The 17728-nt window shown below is 37.2% G+C and overlaps 1 protein-coding gene across 1 annotated transcript; it reads left to right on the top strand.

The window, feature by feature from the left end:
• The first annotated feature begins 4944 nt into the window (after positions 1-4944).
• Positions 4945-17538, top strand: LOC122974157 (phosphatidylcholine:ceramide cholinephosphotransferase 2-like). Its single transcript, XM_044342093.1, has 7 exons — positions 4945-5161; positions 9619-10408; positions 11794-11911; positions 12005-12062; positions 12360-12455; positions 13418-13584; positions 14958-17538. Exons 2-7 carry the CDS (start codon positions 9870-9872, stop codon positions 15129-15131), a joined length of 1152 nt encoding a protein of 383 aa, XP_044198028.1. The 5' UTR covers positions 4945-5161; positions 9619-9869; the 3' UTR covers positions 15132-17538.
• Positions 17539-17728: the final 190 nt, after the last annotated feature.

Here is a 17728-nt window from a genome sequence, read left to right as displayed (position 1 = left end):
GCTGTCCGCTTCCATCTCTAGCTGGAGACACCATTTGTGGCTTGAGGTCAAAGGTCAACCCCCCCCCCCCCCCTTAAAAACCCAGAACAAGGTGATGTGATTTAGTTGTGAATAGAAACTTAGTTAATAACAAGTGGAAACTCACCGATTGGTTACAAGTAAAGGAAAGTTTCACAATTTTTCAAGTGTGTCTATAAACAACAGTCAGGAGCCCAAATGAACAGTGAAACCTGTTTTTCTTGCTGTAATTATTCCTCCTGTTCATACTGACCATTAGAAGATCCCTTCATAATACACTGACAATGGAAGTGATGGGGGACAAAATCCACAGTCCTCCTTCTGTACAAAACTGTATTTAAAAGTTTATCTGAAGTTAATATGAAGCTTCAGCGTCCAAATGAGTCAAATCAAGTAGATATCTTTCAACGTTACAGTCTTTCTAGTGCCAAAGTTCCTCTTTTTGTTACTATTCTTCCACCTGCAGCTCAACAGGGAAACACTGTCCGGCAAATATTACTTAATGTACATTTTTATTGTGTGAATATTGGCACATAAACAGCAGGTGGTGCTGTTGCAGAAGAAGAGGACAGCAAGATGATGTCATTAAACAAGCAGCTGTCAAAGCCATAGACTGTAGACTGGTCAAAGCTCAAACAGTGGAAAACCATGTGGAAATATGACATTTCAGTTAGTTTCATGTATTGATGTAAGGAAGGTTACAGTTTCCTCATCATCACTCCACACAGATCTGATGTTTTCAGCTCTTCGGTGACGTTTAAGTCACATGATTCATGCATGTCATCATTTATTCGTTCAGTCTGTTTACGTTTGCTTTTTATCCACACAGCTACTGTTACACCTCAGACAACAAGAAAAACTTTGTTGCAATATTTTGACTTTTTTCCCCATTTCCAGTGTTTCCACGCTGTGCTTTTTAAATGAGCAAATTGAAAATGTGCATTAACACAGGTGGATATAAAGGGAAAATTGGAGAAATTACAGCAACACAAGAAGAGATAGATAGAAAAATGTATAAAAAGGATATATACCAGTAACAAAAAAATCTCTGTTATGAAGCTTAACCAGTAAATTTGTGTACAAAAGTGTCCACCTCATGAACCCTTAGAGACCCGCAGGGGTGTCTGTGATCTCCGCTGACATTACTGTCTTTCAGAGGCTGGGCTTTGTTTTAACACTAGTATCATGGTATCATATGAAACTAGACAACCTAAGGCATCCATTGATACCAACCATGTCATGCTAGCTTGTTGGGAAGGGGGCTAAATTATGTTAGGCTACATTTTGGTGAAGGAAAAACTTGCATGGCCATTTTCAAAGGGGTCCTTTGACCTCTCACCTCAAGATATCTGAATGAAAATGGGTTCTGTGGGTACCCACAAGACTCCCCTTTACAGACATGCCCACTTCATGCTAACCCCATGCAGTTTTTTGCTTGCAGTATGAATGTGTAATTGTCGCCTAGTCTAAAAATGGTGTATTTGAATATTTCTGCATACTGGGGTACCTAAACAGTCTTGGAATTGCACAAATTGAGTCTAAATGGAAAGCTGAGACTGTTGTAGATTCAATGAGGCCAACTGTATTCATGTGTGATGATGTTAGTCCCCACAGTAGCTATTTCATTGAAATGAGACTATTTTTTGAAACTTGACCTCATTGTATAAAATGAGCTAATGTAACCTTTAGGATATTCAAAGCCTCATGAAACTTTACAACCACAAACTAGAGACAAAGGACATTCAGAGGATTTATGGTTTTCTTGGGTATATTGACAATAAGGGATTTCTGAACAATTTCTAGAACAGAAGTGCTCGCCATCTAATCACTGAAAAATGCAATTCTTACAGAAATCTCCAAATGTCAAAAGTTTTTGATATCAAATCACAGCATGAATTTTTCTATGGTTTCTCAAGGTCTTGGTGTATTAATGTGGTATTTTGAGGGATTTTCGACCATTTTTATCAATTCTCGAGGGCTCAAAAATGATTTAATTTTGCACCAAATCTGTGTAACCAATGGTAACAACCCAAAAATTGCTGCAACTTATGAGATGTAACTGAGCATGGGAATGGCCATCATACACTTCCATCATAATGTTCTAAGCCCTTATACACTAAACTTCAAAAATTTGAATAGACACCTAACCAAAACACACTGTTGACCTGCTATCTCCCCCTAAAAATCCACTGTACCTCCCTAAAAAAGACAAAAATGGGTCTATGGTGGGTCTCTGTTAACATACATGAAGGTGGCAAAATATTAGGAACACTTCCATTATAATGCACTCCAGTACACCACCACCACCCACTACAACCTCAATAATAAACATTAAGTAGAATCATCACCTTCCTGACAATGTCAACAAAAACTGAAAATGTACAAACTTCATAAAAATGTAGAATTTATGGCAGAGCTGTTATTGGATTGCATTAGATTGCACAGGTGTTCCTAATAAAGTGCTCACTGAGTGTATTTCTATAATATCTATACCAGATAGATTAGTATGTATGCATAATCAATACAATATTATCAAGCATAATGTAAAAAAATAATACATAAACACAACATACACACAATATATGATAATATATCATAATTATAATATAATATATACAATAACATTTCATTTTTAATTGAAATTAATCATCTTTACATCATATAAAATTATGAGTTTGATGAGTTTTATCTCAGACTTCATATTATTTAATTTATTCTTTTGTTTTTTTTATATTACAAGGTGAAGGGATGAGGGACGAAAGAAAATTCAATGTAATTTAAGAAGTCAGTAAGGAGATAATGTGTGTGTATAGATAGAGAGACAGCAGTGTGTTGTGTGTAAAGCGTTTAGAGTTTCTTCAGTAGATAATCAGCTTCCTCTGGTGGTAAAAAAACAGCACTGCAACCATTTATCACTTTAACTAAACTCATATGAATTTATCCTTAAGTTTAGTTTTCAATCCAAGTTCATTATTAGTATTATTTATTATTATTACCCACGTTACCTTTATGTCGCCTCTCCAACATGATAGTCCATCTTTCATTACCATTCTGGTTAACATTCAGAATGTTTTGCAAAAAGATTAAATTTTAAACATTTCAATCCTTTATATATATATATATATATATATATATATATATATATACACATATACATATATATATATATTTGCAACCCCAATGCAATTTTTGACTGACCACCAAAAACATCTTTATAATTTTCTGAGATATTTTATCTTCACATTTTACAGATTAATTTATCTGTTAAGTTATATTTTCTGTATATTTTTTCCTTCCTCAATGTGTTAAATTATGTTTCATAGCTTTCTCTATGATAACAAGATACTGTTCCCCATTTTCATTTTTATTTTTTGTCTAAAACAGTCAAATTAAACAATCTTACCTCTTAAAAATGCCAGAATCAGCCTTAAAAACTCATTATGTGTAATGTAGGTGTAATTATTGAATGTAAACTCCCAGTGAGGTCATTTAAAACCCCCACATTCCCAGATACGATACAGTCGACATGGTGTCCTCAGTGGCAATATTTAGCCTTGGCCATAACCCAATATTTGGTGACACAATCAGTTTGGGAAGTAATGACAGGCAGGAAGTGAGTTTTAATTCAAACAGGTAACTAATCCCTGAGTCATGAATATCAGTGATATCAATCATCCTGCAGATACCATTAATCTGTTTGTGTTGTGACGTATTGCCATTTCAAACAATGTAGCTACTACAGATGGAAACTCAGCCATCTGAACTCAAGTGGCAAAGTCAGTCTCTAATTTTATGAATAAAACTGTGTGTAAGAGCAGACCAGAAGTTAGGAAAGAGTACAGTAAACCTGACATTTTTAAAAACAATCTCTAGCATCATATGTTTCATTAGGCTAATAAGGACATCATGATGTGACATTTCATCATTAACTGTGTTTTAATTACAGGTGTGTTAACTTCTGTATATTGTATTTATTAGTCTTTTTAGCAAGGGGAAGTTTGTCATTGGAAGTCCATTTCCACAAGGAAATTTTGGAATTTGGAATTACGAAATTTTCATGGTGAACCAAAATTATGATTTATTAATATAAAGTCTTTGGTTTGGTCGTAAAACAACCTACACATAACATGCTTGTCAAAATATTCATCAAACAAACAGACAAAATGATGCATTTTCAATCAAACATGAAACATGGGCATGCAAAAACACAAAATACAAAATATTGGTTTACTAAAATAATGAGTCATAAATTACACCCCTTAAGTCAAAATTGAATCAAAATTAAGATCATATGTCAAAATTGTAACTTACTATCATAGGTTTGATTTACTATCTCAAAATTATGCATAAATAATATCAGTTTAGACATTTTTTATTTGATTATCTCATAATTTTGATGTAGTCAACTTCACAATTTGGATTTAAACATCATAATTTTGCTCTACTATCTGCCTTTTAGTAGGCTAAGACAAATTTTTGACTTGACAGTCTCATTTGATAATTTTTACTTAAAAAATCAAATTTGAGAATAGACTCAAATAATCATAGTAGTAAATAGTCATAATTTTGATCTAGTTAATCTTATAATTTGGATTCAGTAAATCAAAAAGGTGACATTTAATAACATAATTTTTACTTCCAACATCCAAATGTATCAAATTAGAAAGTAAAAATTTTGACTTAACGTGAGAATTTTCTATTTTTCTCAATCCTTTTGACATTTTTTACTTAATTTCAACTGTAAACGTGTAACTGTTTTTGTCTCTTCCTGACTTCCTGACACACTTTTCCCGCCTCCCTCCGCTTTACGGATAATCCCGAGTGCTGCCGAGCTCAGGTGACTCATCGCTGCGAGGTCCGAAGGTGAGTCAGCTGGGCGGGGCGAGCGGCACCCCCAAATATGGGCGGGAACGAGCGCGTCGACGGAAGCTGTCGCACCATATTTGGAATGTGAACAGCCATTGACGGGAGGCGCGAGGACTGACGGTTGCGGGTGGGGGTTCCATATACACACAACGCAGGCGCTCGCGCTTACGCAGTGAAACTCACAGCACGCGCACAAGCAGAGGAGGAAGAGAAGTTCTGAGCGAAGAAAAAGTGAAGAGATTTGAGCCCGAAGAGGTGAAATTCTGCCGATAAAGCGGTGAGTTTATTTTTATTTCGCTACACGCGGAGAAAGCAAAGTTTATTTCACTTCCTTTCACCTGTTTGAAAGCAGAGAAGAAGCGGAAACGTGCGTCACAGCGTCAGACAGGTGTGTTTACTGTCGTCCTGCTCGTGTCGCAATGAATGAAGCGCCTCAGCTGACATTTACAGCCGTTTGTTTAGCTTATAAACACAACTTTTAATGCTGCTTGTGCGTCTATCAAGTGCTAAAATAATGTGTCAAATATCCGATTTATCAATACACCGATCATTAATCAATACTAGGTTAAAGTTTAAACGTGTAAGTCGTTTTGTTTGATGGAAACCTGCGTAGAAAACGTGACTGACTTTCCTCTGTCACATGTCAGTTAAAATTACAACTTTTTTAATTTAGTGCTGAAACGATTAGTCAAATAATTGATTGATCAATAATTAATTGCCTTATTAACAGCTTTTCTACAGTTGTTTATTTTTCTTAATAGGCCCAGCAAACATTTACTGCTTTCAGCTTCTTCAATGATTATTACTTTTTCTATTTTACACAAAAAAAACTTCACATTAATTGTGTTACTTCTATTTCACACTGAAACAATCAGACAGGTATCATCAACAACTATCCTGCCAATCAATCAGTTTGTCAAGCAAAAAGTGAAATATTTGCTAAAATGTGAAGATATGTTGCTTTTCTGTGTTTTTCTTTATGATTATAAACTGTGAGGACAAATAATAGACAAAATGAATCAAGAAAAAGATCAATAAGTGTATTGATAATGAAAATAAAGCCCTACTTTTACTCTCAGTCAGACAGGATACTCAGCTACCTGCAGCTCTCTAATGCAGTGGTTCTCAAAGTGGGGTCCGGGGACCCCCCCAGGGGTCATTGAGGCAGTTTCAGGGCGTCCACAGTAAAAAGAGGAATCAATTATTTTGACTCCATAAATAACACAGAAGTGACAGAATGTGTGTGTTTTGAGTGTTTTGGTTTTCATACACTTTCTGTAATAAAACATCTAAAAGTCTGATCAGACGGGGGTTTGTGGTCTAGTTTGTGGGGTCGTTGATGTGAGACGGTCTGTGAACCACTGACCTGATGTTCCTCCCTGCTCTGCTCTGTCTTGTGTTGACAAATTAGGGAAATTGAAATCCCATGGTCTTAATTTCATTTAAGGTAATTTGTCATTATGTCATTCTGTGTGTCGGTAAACAGGGAACGACACACACACACACACACACACACACACACACACACACACACACACACACACACACACACACTGCACAGAAAACAGTCTGATGATGGTTTGAAATGTGCAGGAAAAGAGGAAACATTGAAATATCAATGAAAGTAAAAGTCAGCTGTTAGCTGTTTGTGTAGCAGCTATTAGCAGCTAACCAGTGAATTAACAACAGAAACTACTATTTCATTTATTTATATATCACAAATATGTTTGCTGTTGTACTTCAATACTTTCTTAGTACAAACTAATTCAAAAAGTATCAAAATTATTATAATTTAGCTAATTTTAGACTGTTATATTTAGTCAAAGCTGCTTGTGTTTAGACAAAATTAAAGACACGTATTTATTTTACACCTGAACTGTTTTTAACTTCCTGCAGGTTTTAAACTCTGCAGGAAGTTTCTGGTTTTCTTTGTGTTTAAATTAAAACAGACGTAGAAAAGTTGCAGTGATTTTTGAAAATCAAGTTTCGATGTTTTTAAAGGGATTTTAAAGGTTTTAAAGCAGATTGTTAGAAATGCAGCACATGGTTTTTAAAAGTTTTGCTCGTCAGTCAGATGAAAAGTCAGTTTTCCTCCATTAAAAAAGGAACTTTGGTGCAGATTCACAGTTTATTTTCATCTTTTGTCTAAACGATCTCAACCGACGAGTTTCAGGTCGCAGTTTGTTTCCATGATGAACAGAAAGTGTTTTTTCTGACGTGTGTTTGTACAATGAGGTTTAACATTATACACCAACACACACACACACACACACACACACACACACACACACACACACACACCGCTGTGTGAAATGTTGTCAGAGAGGCGGCAGGCTGAGGAGGCATTTAGCAGGAGACAGAGACATGACTCACAATTTAACTTGATCTGCAGCAGTTTCAGCAACATCAATACTGTCTCTGTCTGCACAGAGTTTCCCAAAACCTTCACAATACGCACACGCACACACACACACACACACGCACACACACACACACACACACACACACACACTCTTTCGAACTAAAGTGCTGCTTAGAAATATAGTTTGAATCATCAGTCTGCTGTTATTCTGTTGCTGTAACCAACAATGAGCAACAAACAGCTGCAACCAAATATTATTTTCACTATTGATTAATCTGATTAGTTGTTTGGTCCATAAAAATGTTGATCAGTGTTTCCCAAGATGTCAAAATGTTTTGTTTTATCCAAAGATATTTAGTTTATCGTCATAGAGACGAAAGAAACCAGAAAATATTCACATTTAAGAAGCTGAAATCAGAGAATTTGGACTTTTTCTTTGTAAAAAATGACTCAAAACAATTAATTGGTTATTAAGATAGTTGGCGATTAATTGAATAATTGGCAACTAATCAATTAATCGACTAATTGTTGCAGCTCTTAATGTGTCAGTAAATCTTTAAATGATCATTCCTGATGTAGAGAGCAGCAGCGATTCATCGATTAGTGCAAATAAAAAAATAAAATAAACTTGTGGCTTTTGGAGGAAACATCACATGAAATACATCATCAAGCAGCAACATGTCGTCGGGGTTCAGAAGCATCATTTGTAGTTTTTATAAGAAGCTTTTTCAACGTCAGCAGGAAACTGAAGTGAAGGATTGTCAGCTGAAGCTCTGACGGGCGAGTTTTATTGTTACAGGCGAGAGGAAGATCGTTATCTGTTCTGTGGAAAGTTAAATATTCTCAGTTTAAAGCGGATATCAGCTGCCATGCTGTCTGACTGGTTTTATGTTCAGGCGTGTGTGTGTGTGTGTGTGTTGTGTAGGTGTGTGTGTGTGTTTTTTGTGTAGGTGTGTGTGTGTGTTTTTTGTGTAGGTGTGTGTGTGTGTGTTTTTTGTGTAGGTGTGTGTGTGTGTGTGTGTGTGTGTTGTGTAGGTGTGTGTGTGTGTGTTGTGTAGGTGTGTGTGTGTGTGTTGTGTAGGTGTGTGTGTGTGTGTAGGTGTGTGTGTGTTGTGTAGGTGTGTGTGTGTGTGTGTGTGTTTTTTGTGTAGGTGTGTGTGTTTTTTGTGTAGGTGTGTGTGTGTGTGTGTGTTTTGTGTAGGTGTGTGTGACGGCTCCGGTTAACAGGCTTTGCGTGTGTGTTGTAGGCGTGTCTGTCTGTCTGTCTGTCTGTCTGTCAGGTTGTACCTCCCTCAGGTTACTCAGAGTCAAACACTAAAAATTCAGATCTCAATAGTGTGTGTGTGTGTGTGTTTGTAGGGGTGTGTGTGTGTGTGTTTGTAGGTGTGTGTGTTTTTACCCGTCTGAACTTGATTAACTGCTGATAAGAGCATTCCTGTCGATTTCAGAGGATCCACAATTCAGTACTTCACTAAGAATTTACTAATAAACAATTACTGTAAAATAATAACAATAATAATAATAATAATAATAATAATAATAATAATAATAATAATAATAATAATAATGAAATACAGCACATTTCAGAACCAGGTTAGTGATTGTTTGAGATCAGCCGACAACTTAAGTAGAAAATAAAGTTAAAGTTTGAGTTTTTCAGAAAGCAAATCAATTAAATTTAAGTGAAGTTTGCAACAGAGTGCTGTCTAATTAGCAGTCATTCTATTACCACAGGCTGGAACTGATGATTGATTTTTTATTATTGATTCATCTATCAATTACTTGTCAATTAAGTGATGAAAGATTTCTTCTAAAATGTCAGAAAATACTGAAAAACTCCTTGTTACAAGTCCAACATCTTTAAATTGACCAACAAGATGTTGAAAAGTCTTAAAAACATTTAATTCAGTTTCCTTAAAAAAACAAAACAAAAAAAAAAGGTCTTAGAAATGATTTAAAAGCCTTAAATTGAATTTATTATAATTCTTGGTTGCTGCAGACGGTGATGTTAGTTCTGACTGCTGCTGTAAACTTTTTTCTCTGTATTTGTTCTCCTCCGTTACTAAAAATGTGACACGAACATTTACAGGGTAATATTGTATTTACATGAAGCATTTTTACTGTATTTTTGTAAACCAGAAGTTCAACAACTTAAACTCTCTGGAACAAAACTCTTCCAGTGAATGTTGGCTAGTTGTGACGTTTATTTGACCTCAGATAAACCCCACGAAACTAAAAATAAAGATTAAAAACAAAAAGTAGAACAGACGCCTGAACAATCCAGAAAAACTGGCTGTGAAACTGTGTCACGTCCAGATTTTTAAATCTTTTGTGTCGACCGACGGTAAAAATGTGTTGTTGTTGTTTTTCAGGTCGGTGCTAAATCATCCTGATCGACCAATCACCTGCCTCCTCTGTGACATCACCAGCTCAGCTCCTGATAGACCGATACTGGATTATTGATTACGCCTGAGCCACAGCAAAGCAGACGACATCTGATAAAGGAATATTTGTGAAGTTTCAGCACATTAAAGTTTGTTTATATTGTGACTGTGGTCAAATTCTTCCTTATTGATCAGACAATCAATCAATAAGTCCTCCTAAAGAGGAGAAAAGGTCATCAATGGCAGCTTCAGAGCTGATCCAGGACAGCGGTGATATCCGCCCTCATGTGGAAGCTGACGTGACCACAACAAACCCCACTTTGCCTCCTCATCCTCCCATGGTCGCCAACGGTAACCCGGCTCGCCACGCCACCTCGCCGCCGCTCCCCGGCGACGCCCACGACGGCAAAAACAAGCACGAACGCAGCAAACTGAGCAGTCTGCTGCAGAACCAGCTGATCCACTCGCTGAGCAGCGGCCTGAGGCGACACTGCGACTACGTGAAGATCTCCGTGCCGGAGGAGCGCGCCAACCGACTCCCCAAAGAGTGGTGGAAGACGGGCGTGGCCTTCCTCTACGCCCTCTTCAACCTCTTCTTCACCACCGTCGTCATCACCATCGTCCACGAGAGGGTGCCGGACAAGTCGGTGAGCCCGCCGCTGCCCGACAAGTTCTTCGATTACGTGGACCGAGTCCCCTGGGCCTTCACCGTCACCGAGGTCAACGGGCTGATCCTGGTCGGACTTTGGTTCGTCCAATGGATCTTCCTCAAACACAAGTGAGCTCTAGTTTCAGTAGAAATACAGAGTAGAGCTGCAACGATTAGTCCAATGATTGATTAGTTGATTGATAGACTCACAGGTCAGTCAGTCAGTAAACGCTTCACTTATAGAGACTGAGGACGATCTCCTAGTCTTTAGTGTCTTTATGGAGACATTACTTCTGGTATGGCGTATCCTTGACAAAATGTAAGGGGCGTAGCTTTGTTAGACTCACATGTCAGTAAACACTTCGCTTAAAGAGACTGAGGACGATCTCCCAGCTTTTGTTGTTAAAACTGGGTGGAAACTGTTCGAGAGTTTAAAAAACCTGCATTGCAGAACCAATCCAGAGTCTTCAGGGCGTGATGGTGTGTCCTGAACCAAATGTAAGGGGCGTAGCTTTGTTAGCGGCCGTTCAAGCAACTACTGTTCTTTTAAGAAATCCCCAGACTTCGGTAGGTGGAGAGCTCTGATTGTCTGGTGCCGCCTGATGAGTCGATCGACAGAAAATGAATCGCCAACTATTTTCACAACAGAATAATCATATAGTCTTATTTTTTTAAAGCAAAAATACCAAATATTCAGTCGTTGCAGCTTCTCAAATATGAGAAATTTGAAGTTTTTCTGTGTCAAACATGACAGTAAACTGAATATTTCTGTGTTGATCAGACAAAACGAGACATTTGAAGACGTTGTGTTGACCTTTAAGAAATTATAACACATTTGTCTTTATACATTTTAAAGACAAGACAGTTAATAGATTAGTGGATTAAAATAATGGTTAGTTGCAGCCCCATCAGCAACTATTTCAATATTAGAATAATCATTTTTTAATATTTGGCAAGAATATTTACCAATCTAACAGAATAGACAAGGACAGAAGAACTTTGCTTGTTGAAGCTGTTGTCACACCATCAGTAATAATGTTACAAATGTCCAAACACAAAATATAAACACAATCATCTTGTATTTTTGGAGAGAAAGCTTGTTGTTCAGTTGGTTCTTTCTTTAAAGATCGTGAACCCAAACCAGACGGCGTTATACGTCTCCAGAAGCGAAGCTAAAAACAGTCCAGTCCCTAAACAGACACTTTCACAAACCTTCTTACAAGCAAGTATGTTCATACAATGACCTGATTGATCTAAATGGTCGATCAATACCTTTTTAAACAAGGACGTCCTTCAACTTTAGCTTGTCGAGGTTCCTCCCGATCCACACAGTCTCTAAGACAAAGATACAAACAACCCTCAGATAGAAACAAGTTCAAGAATTCAACTGGACTAGGACGTCACATTCAGTTGAAAACAAACATTTGTAACATATATTTATTAAATGATAACTTATCAATCAGTTTTCTCTCACGTTGCTCATCTTTATTAAAGTTTCTCGTCCCTCTCTGCAGAGCTATCGTGGGTCGTCGCTGTTTCTTCCTGATCGGGACTCTCTACATGTATCGCTGTGTCACCATGTACATCACAACGCTGCCGGTGCCTGGAAAACACATGGTCTGCGCTCCCAAGGTACAAACACACACACACACATTAACTGTATGTTTACCTGTTGTTTACATACAGTTCACCATCAGTAACTGTTTTGTTTGTTTCTCTGTGCAGCTTTACAACAACTCGACCGGGAAGATCTGGAGGATTCTGAGGCTGATATCAGGAGGAGGTAACAGCAACAAACTATTGGGAATGATTGTTATAAACTGACAGAAATGTAAAATAAATTTATTTCACATTGCACTTGGTAAATAATTTTAGCTCTGAGTATCACTAATGGCTTTTCTTTCATACTTTGACTGTGAAACAGGCATTCAATTGTGTTCTGTTTGGTATTAAAATGCCTTTAAAAGTCTTAAATGTAACTTGAAGCCTGTAAGAAGTAAATTTAATGTCAGTTTACTCGCATACAGCGAACTGAAGCTCTTGCTTATCATGTGTTTGTTTGTGTGTTTGTTGTGTGCAGGTTTGTCTCTGACTGGTTCCCACTTGATGTGCGGTGACTTCCTGTACAGCGGTCACACCGTCATGTTGACTCTGTCCTACCTCTTCATCAAAGAGTGTGAGGATACACACACACAACACACACACACACACACACACACACACACACACACACACGCAACACACACAACACACACACACACACCTGCTGTTTTCTGATTTATTTCAGTTTAAATTCACTTTACTGCTGCTGCTTTCCTCAAATTAATTATGATGCAGGTTGACTGATATTTGTTGGGTCATTTGTGGAAAAAATTACTAATCTGAACTGATTATGAGACACTTATTATTATCATTTAAACTCTTTACTGAAACAACTTTAACCTGTTAATATTTCCTCTGAATCTCTGAATGTTGAATTTATTAAACAGCTGAGATACTAAAGAATGAGGTTAAAGTCAAAATACTTTGAGGAAAAATTGTTGTAATGTATTAAAATAATAATTTTATGATAACAACATCAGGACTTTTTTCTCATATTACAACTTTATCCTCAAATTCAGTTTGTTTTCTCTCTGAACACTGGCTGAACATTGGCAGAAATGGAATATAATATTCATAAGTATGTTTTAATTAGTTTATAATCACCTGATAATGAGAATCGTTGTGTTTTCGTTAATTAGAATGAGCCTTTATATCTACAGAGGGAGCAGGTCCTCTTCCATGGAGCCGCCATGTTTCTACAGTAGCCCAGAACAGACAAACCAAACACTGAAATCTAGAGAGGAGCTTTAGTGTTTTTCATGGGTTTCGTGGCCACTGTGGGTTTTACTACCCACCTGGAAGGGTGAGGGGTATTCTGCAACCTCACCACTAGATGCCACTAAATCCTACAGACTGGTCCTTTAATACTCATCAGAGTAAAAGTACAAATAAACATTATGACAGATAACAGTGATGAAGACATTTATACAAGTAGTAAATAACAGATCAACCCCCATAAAATAATTAAAATATCTCAAAAACAACAACATGAGTCGTTGTCTGAGTGTGATTTCTGGTTGTTTTTATTTGCTGCAGACTCTCCGCGCTGGATGTGGTGGTATCACTGGTTCTGCTGGTTGCTGAGCGCCTCGGGAGTCGTCTGCATCCTGATCGGCCACGAGCACTACAGCATCGACGTGGTGATCGGATACTTCGTCACCACCAGGACCTTCTGGTGGTACCACACCATGGCCAACACACATGTAGGTGTCCTTATAAATGTGACTCGATATTTATTAACGTCGACAGTCTAATCTAATATGTTCAGTTGGATACAAGGCTCCTAATTCACAGAACTACTTGAGTTTGTTTATTTATTTGCACAGGTTAAAATCAAATGCATACAAACAACATGAAAAAAATCTGTGTAGAGAGATGGAATTACCTCTAATAATAATAATAATAATAATAATAATAATAGAGATAAAATATAAAAACAAATGTGTGCACACATGGATTGTTATCCACACAGAAACATAAATACATGTGTAGAACACACACACTCAACACTGGTACATTACAAGAATGCCATCCTAAAAAAATAATAGTTTTTAACGTTTTTTTAAATGTTTAAATAACATACACACAAAAATACCTTCTTCTGATATAACATGGCGCGTTACATTCATAGACTGTATAAAAACATGGACGTAGTTGCCATGACGTCACTCGTTGGTTTCTGAAGAGGTTTTGAAGCTCAAAGCGAGCCGCTCCGGCCGTCGCCATCTTGGCGGTGCGTGACGCTGCCTAACTCCCAGCCAATCAAAAATGGGCAAAGAGGCGGGGCCGAATGGCTGAAACAAGCCACCTAGCGGCTGGCGGACCTGTCACTCAAAGCAGCCATGTCCTTCATTATGCAGAACTTTACGGCTTAATAACATTTAAATGAGTGAGTTATAAAAAAATTCACCCCCCGTACAGTTGTCATGAAAGAGGAAATTAGCTACAGAGACCAAAACCGTTGTTTGTACCAGACTGTAAACATGTTTATTTCTGCTGTAAAGTTGGACATTTTAACATGGGGGTCTATGGGGATTGACTCGCTTTTGGAGCCTCAAGTGGGCATTCAAGGAACTGCAGTTTTTGGTTTCATTTTACAGCCCCGGAGGTTACCGCTTGGTTACATTAGATACTTTATGAATCCCAAAGGTAAATTTAAAATAATAATAATTTATATTTAGTATTATTAGTATTTTTATTACTTGCACACTGCATATACTCTTTCCACTATGAACATTTGCAGATTCCAGGTCAATATTTTGTACATTTAATTTCATTTCATTCTCTTTTAAACCTGTAGCAGCTGTTCTCACTTTTTGATTGTAAATTTCCTTTTTATGTTATTTAGGATTACATCATTTTGTGTATATTTTTGACTGTTATGCACCACAACACCAAGTTAAATTCCTTTTTATCTGCAAATCCACTTGGCAATAAACCTGATTCTGATTCTACAGGTTAAATTTCCTCCCCTTAAAATCCCAATCTTACGCAACATTAAAGACTGCAAAATGCAAAATCTGTCTCTCTTTATGTAATTTTGTCACTAATATTCTGTGTTTTTTTTTCTGCTCAGACGCTGCGTCACGCACCCAGCAACTACCTGTCGAGGACGTGGTGGAACGTGGCCTTCAATTTCTTGGAAAGGAACGTTCAGACGACAGTTCCCATCGTGTTCTCGTGGCCGGTGGCGTTGCCCTCCTCCTGCAGGCAGCGGTACAGGATGGTGGAGGGCGGGAGGGACGAGTGACGTCGGAGAGGAGAGGAGATAACTAACCTGCCCTGAGCTGAACCAGCCTCCATCCTGAACCATGTGAGTGGACAGAGAAGAGGGCGACGGAGGACTTTAACATCAGTTTATTTATTAAAACCGGCATTTACACCTCACTGAGGAAGAGGAGGTGTTATTAAGTTTACATTATTATGACCACCTGGTATTTATTTATCAGCATGTTTTATCACCAGAATGATAATAATACAGTCAGAGGAGGTAGAACAAGCTTTCTGCTTTCAGAAAACATCAAAATCTACTTGATTTTCTTGGACGATACAAACACAAATATTATTACTGTTTAACGTTGACTGTTGTGCATCAGGAGGGCACACAGCAACACAACACAACCTTTTAAAATACAAGAGATTATGAAAGGAACCACAAATTAAACTTGTGTAAAACACTATAAGGTTAAACTCATAACCTGATAACTGCTTGCGAATCACTGGAGGTTTACTCACAATACTTCTTTTGTGTCTTTTGTGTGATGATAAACATCCGTCTTTGTCAAATTTGAAGGTTTAAATTAGTTTCAGATGTCATAAAAGTTTGCAAAAGTGCCAGTAAACCAATTTCACAGTGCATGAATCCAGATTACTGTCCTGCAAGTTATGAAAGTTTGAGAGTCCAACATCTCGAACCATCGACCTGCTGCAGCTTCTCAGATGGACGTAAGTTTTATGGTCTTCAGCCAACAGGATGCTGCTCAAACACCAACAGATCAACCAACTGAACTGGTGAAAAGCAACAAACTTTATCTGATTTAACAAAACAGGAATGAGTCAGGGTTACTTAGTGCTCACTAAGGTAACGATACGTCATTTTGACGTTTTGATTTTTCAGAATTATTAACAGGTTTTCCTACTAAATCATTTTAATCATTTAACAGTTGTACAAACTAAATATGATTATATTTACAGGACAGATGATGGGATAAAGATGGCTGAAAAGGAGCAGTCTTTCCAGGATTTCTTTTCTTTTGGTAGAAAGTCGGTCTAGCTTTAGCAACAGCTGTGTAGCCAAGATGGCTGCCACAAAAAAACAATTTGTGGCTTTGATTCCTGCAGTCAGAACTTGACACGTCTGGATTTGTTAACAACGAAAATGTCATTAAAACCAAAGTTGATTTGTTGCCAACAACTTTCATTTGAAGATTTAGACTTTTACTCAGACTTGCTGTGGAGTGAAGATTTTGGGGGTTAGCCACCCGCTAGCTCATTGACCTAAACGATTGTTTTGATAATGCCAACGCTAAAAAATGCATTTAGCACATATGAAAGGTAAATTTGACACCTACCAGCAAAGAGAAAAGTTTAAATATTATTATTGCTGATTATTATCGTTTTGTCATAATTGCCAGAAATAAGCACCAAAGCTAAACTGCTAGCTACAGCAGCAGTTCACAATGCTAACAGCACAAGTCTCAAAAGCACAAAGCTTTGGTCATTGTCACTGAGTTGTGTGCCATTAGCTACATGCTAGCTCATAATAGTGTAGAACAATTTTGATGTTTGTCATCCATTAAAGCTAAATGTATCACCTCCCAACCAAGAAATCTGAGACTAAATGTTTAAACATTGAGATGATTTACTGTTTGTTCTGAAAGCTAGCCATGTTTTTTTGGACCGAAGCTAAACTGCTAATGACTTAACATTCATGGTGCTAACAGCAGTTGGGTCTTCATTAATGTGGGAGTGGAAGCTTGTGTCATTTAATTAGGTTAAATTAGCCACATGCTAGCTCATTATTCATAACAATTGTTTTGATGATGCCAACTAAATAAATAAAGGTTTAAAATACATGAGAGGTAAATGAACAACCGTCCAACAAAGAAAACTGAGACTAAATATTTAAACACTGAGATTATTTCTCAGTTTGTTTCATAAACTAGCCAGAGATTCAAGACCAAATCTACTGATTGCTAAATTGCTGGCGATCTTAACATTACCAGCGCTAACTTGAGCTTGGTTGTCATCAGTGTGAGAGTTCTTGAGCATCGTTGTATATATCTGTCTATACTTGATTATTGTTAAGTTATATTTTCATGTCAAAATGAGTGAGTGAGACACTGAGCTCACGGTGGTTGTTTTCATTTTTTTTTTACTGTCTTATTTTTTTTCATTCTTTATTATAAAAGGAATCAATGAAATAACAGTCTTTAAACTTTGGATTTCACTAAGAGTCCCTGAAAACTGCTGCTGATTTAAAGTCGGACTGATGAAGGCTGCCGTTCCATAAAGCTACAGTTACTTGTATAAAAGTGTTACCCAATGCTTTCTACAACAGTTTGTTTTCTCAGTATGTCTTTATTCATTATGTTTGCTGACTTGAACACATTGTCACAATCTGTTTCCTTTGATAATAAATAAATTATTTTCAAGAACCAGTATTGATGATTGTTCTGTTCTCATAAGGAAATGTAGTAGATTTTAGCCACTAGCTAAAGGCACTGAATATGCACATAAAGGAACAATTAAAATATGTGGTATGCATTTAAATGGCAACACTATACTTGAAAAACATGTGGGGCACAGTTGAAATGTGGATCCTGCAGGCCATGATTATGTGATGTT

This window comes from Thunnus albacares, chromosome 22 (genome assembly GCF_914725855.1).
Source record: "Thunnus albacares chromosome 22, fThuAlb1.1, whole genome shotgun sequence".
Lineage (NCBI taxonomy): Eukaryota > Metazoa > Chordata > Actinopteri > Scombriformes > Scombridae > Thunnus > Thunnus albacares.
Note: the sequence above shows the minus strand (reverse complement) of the source record. Positions and strands in the feature narration are given on the sequence as shown.

Bases quoted from the DNA above. Each gene is read 5' to 3' on its own strand.
- LOC122974157 (XM_044342093.1), top strand. From the start codon at position 9,870: ATGGCAGCTTCAGAGCTGATCCAGGACAGCGGTGATATCCGCCCTCAT. The intron at 12,456-13,417 runs GTGAGGATACAC...TATTTGCTGCAG, and splicing joins CTACCTCTTCATCAAAGAGT to ACTCTCCGCGCTGGATGTGG. The intron at 13,585-14,957 runs GTAGGTGTCCTT...TTTTCTGCTCAG, and splicing joins ACACCATGGCCAACACACAT to ACGCTGCGTCACGCACCCAG.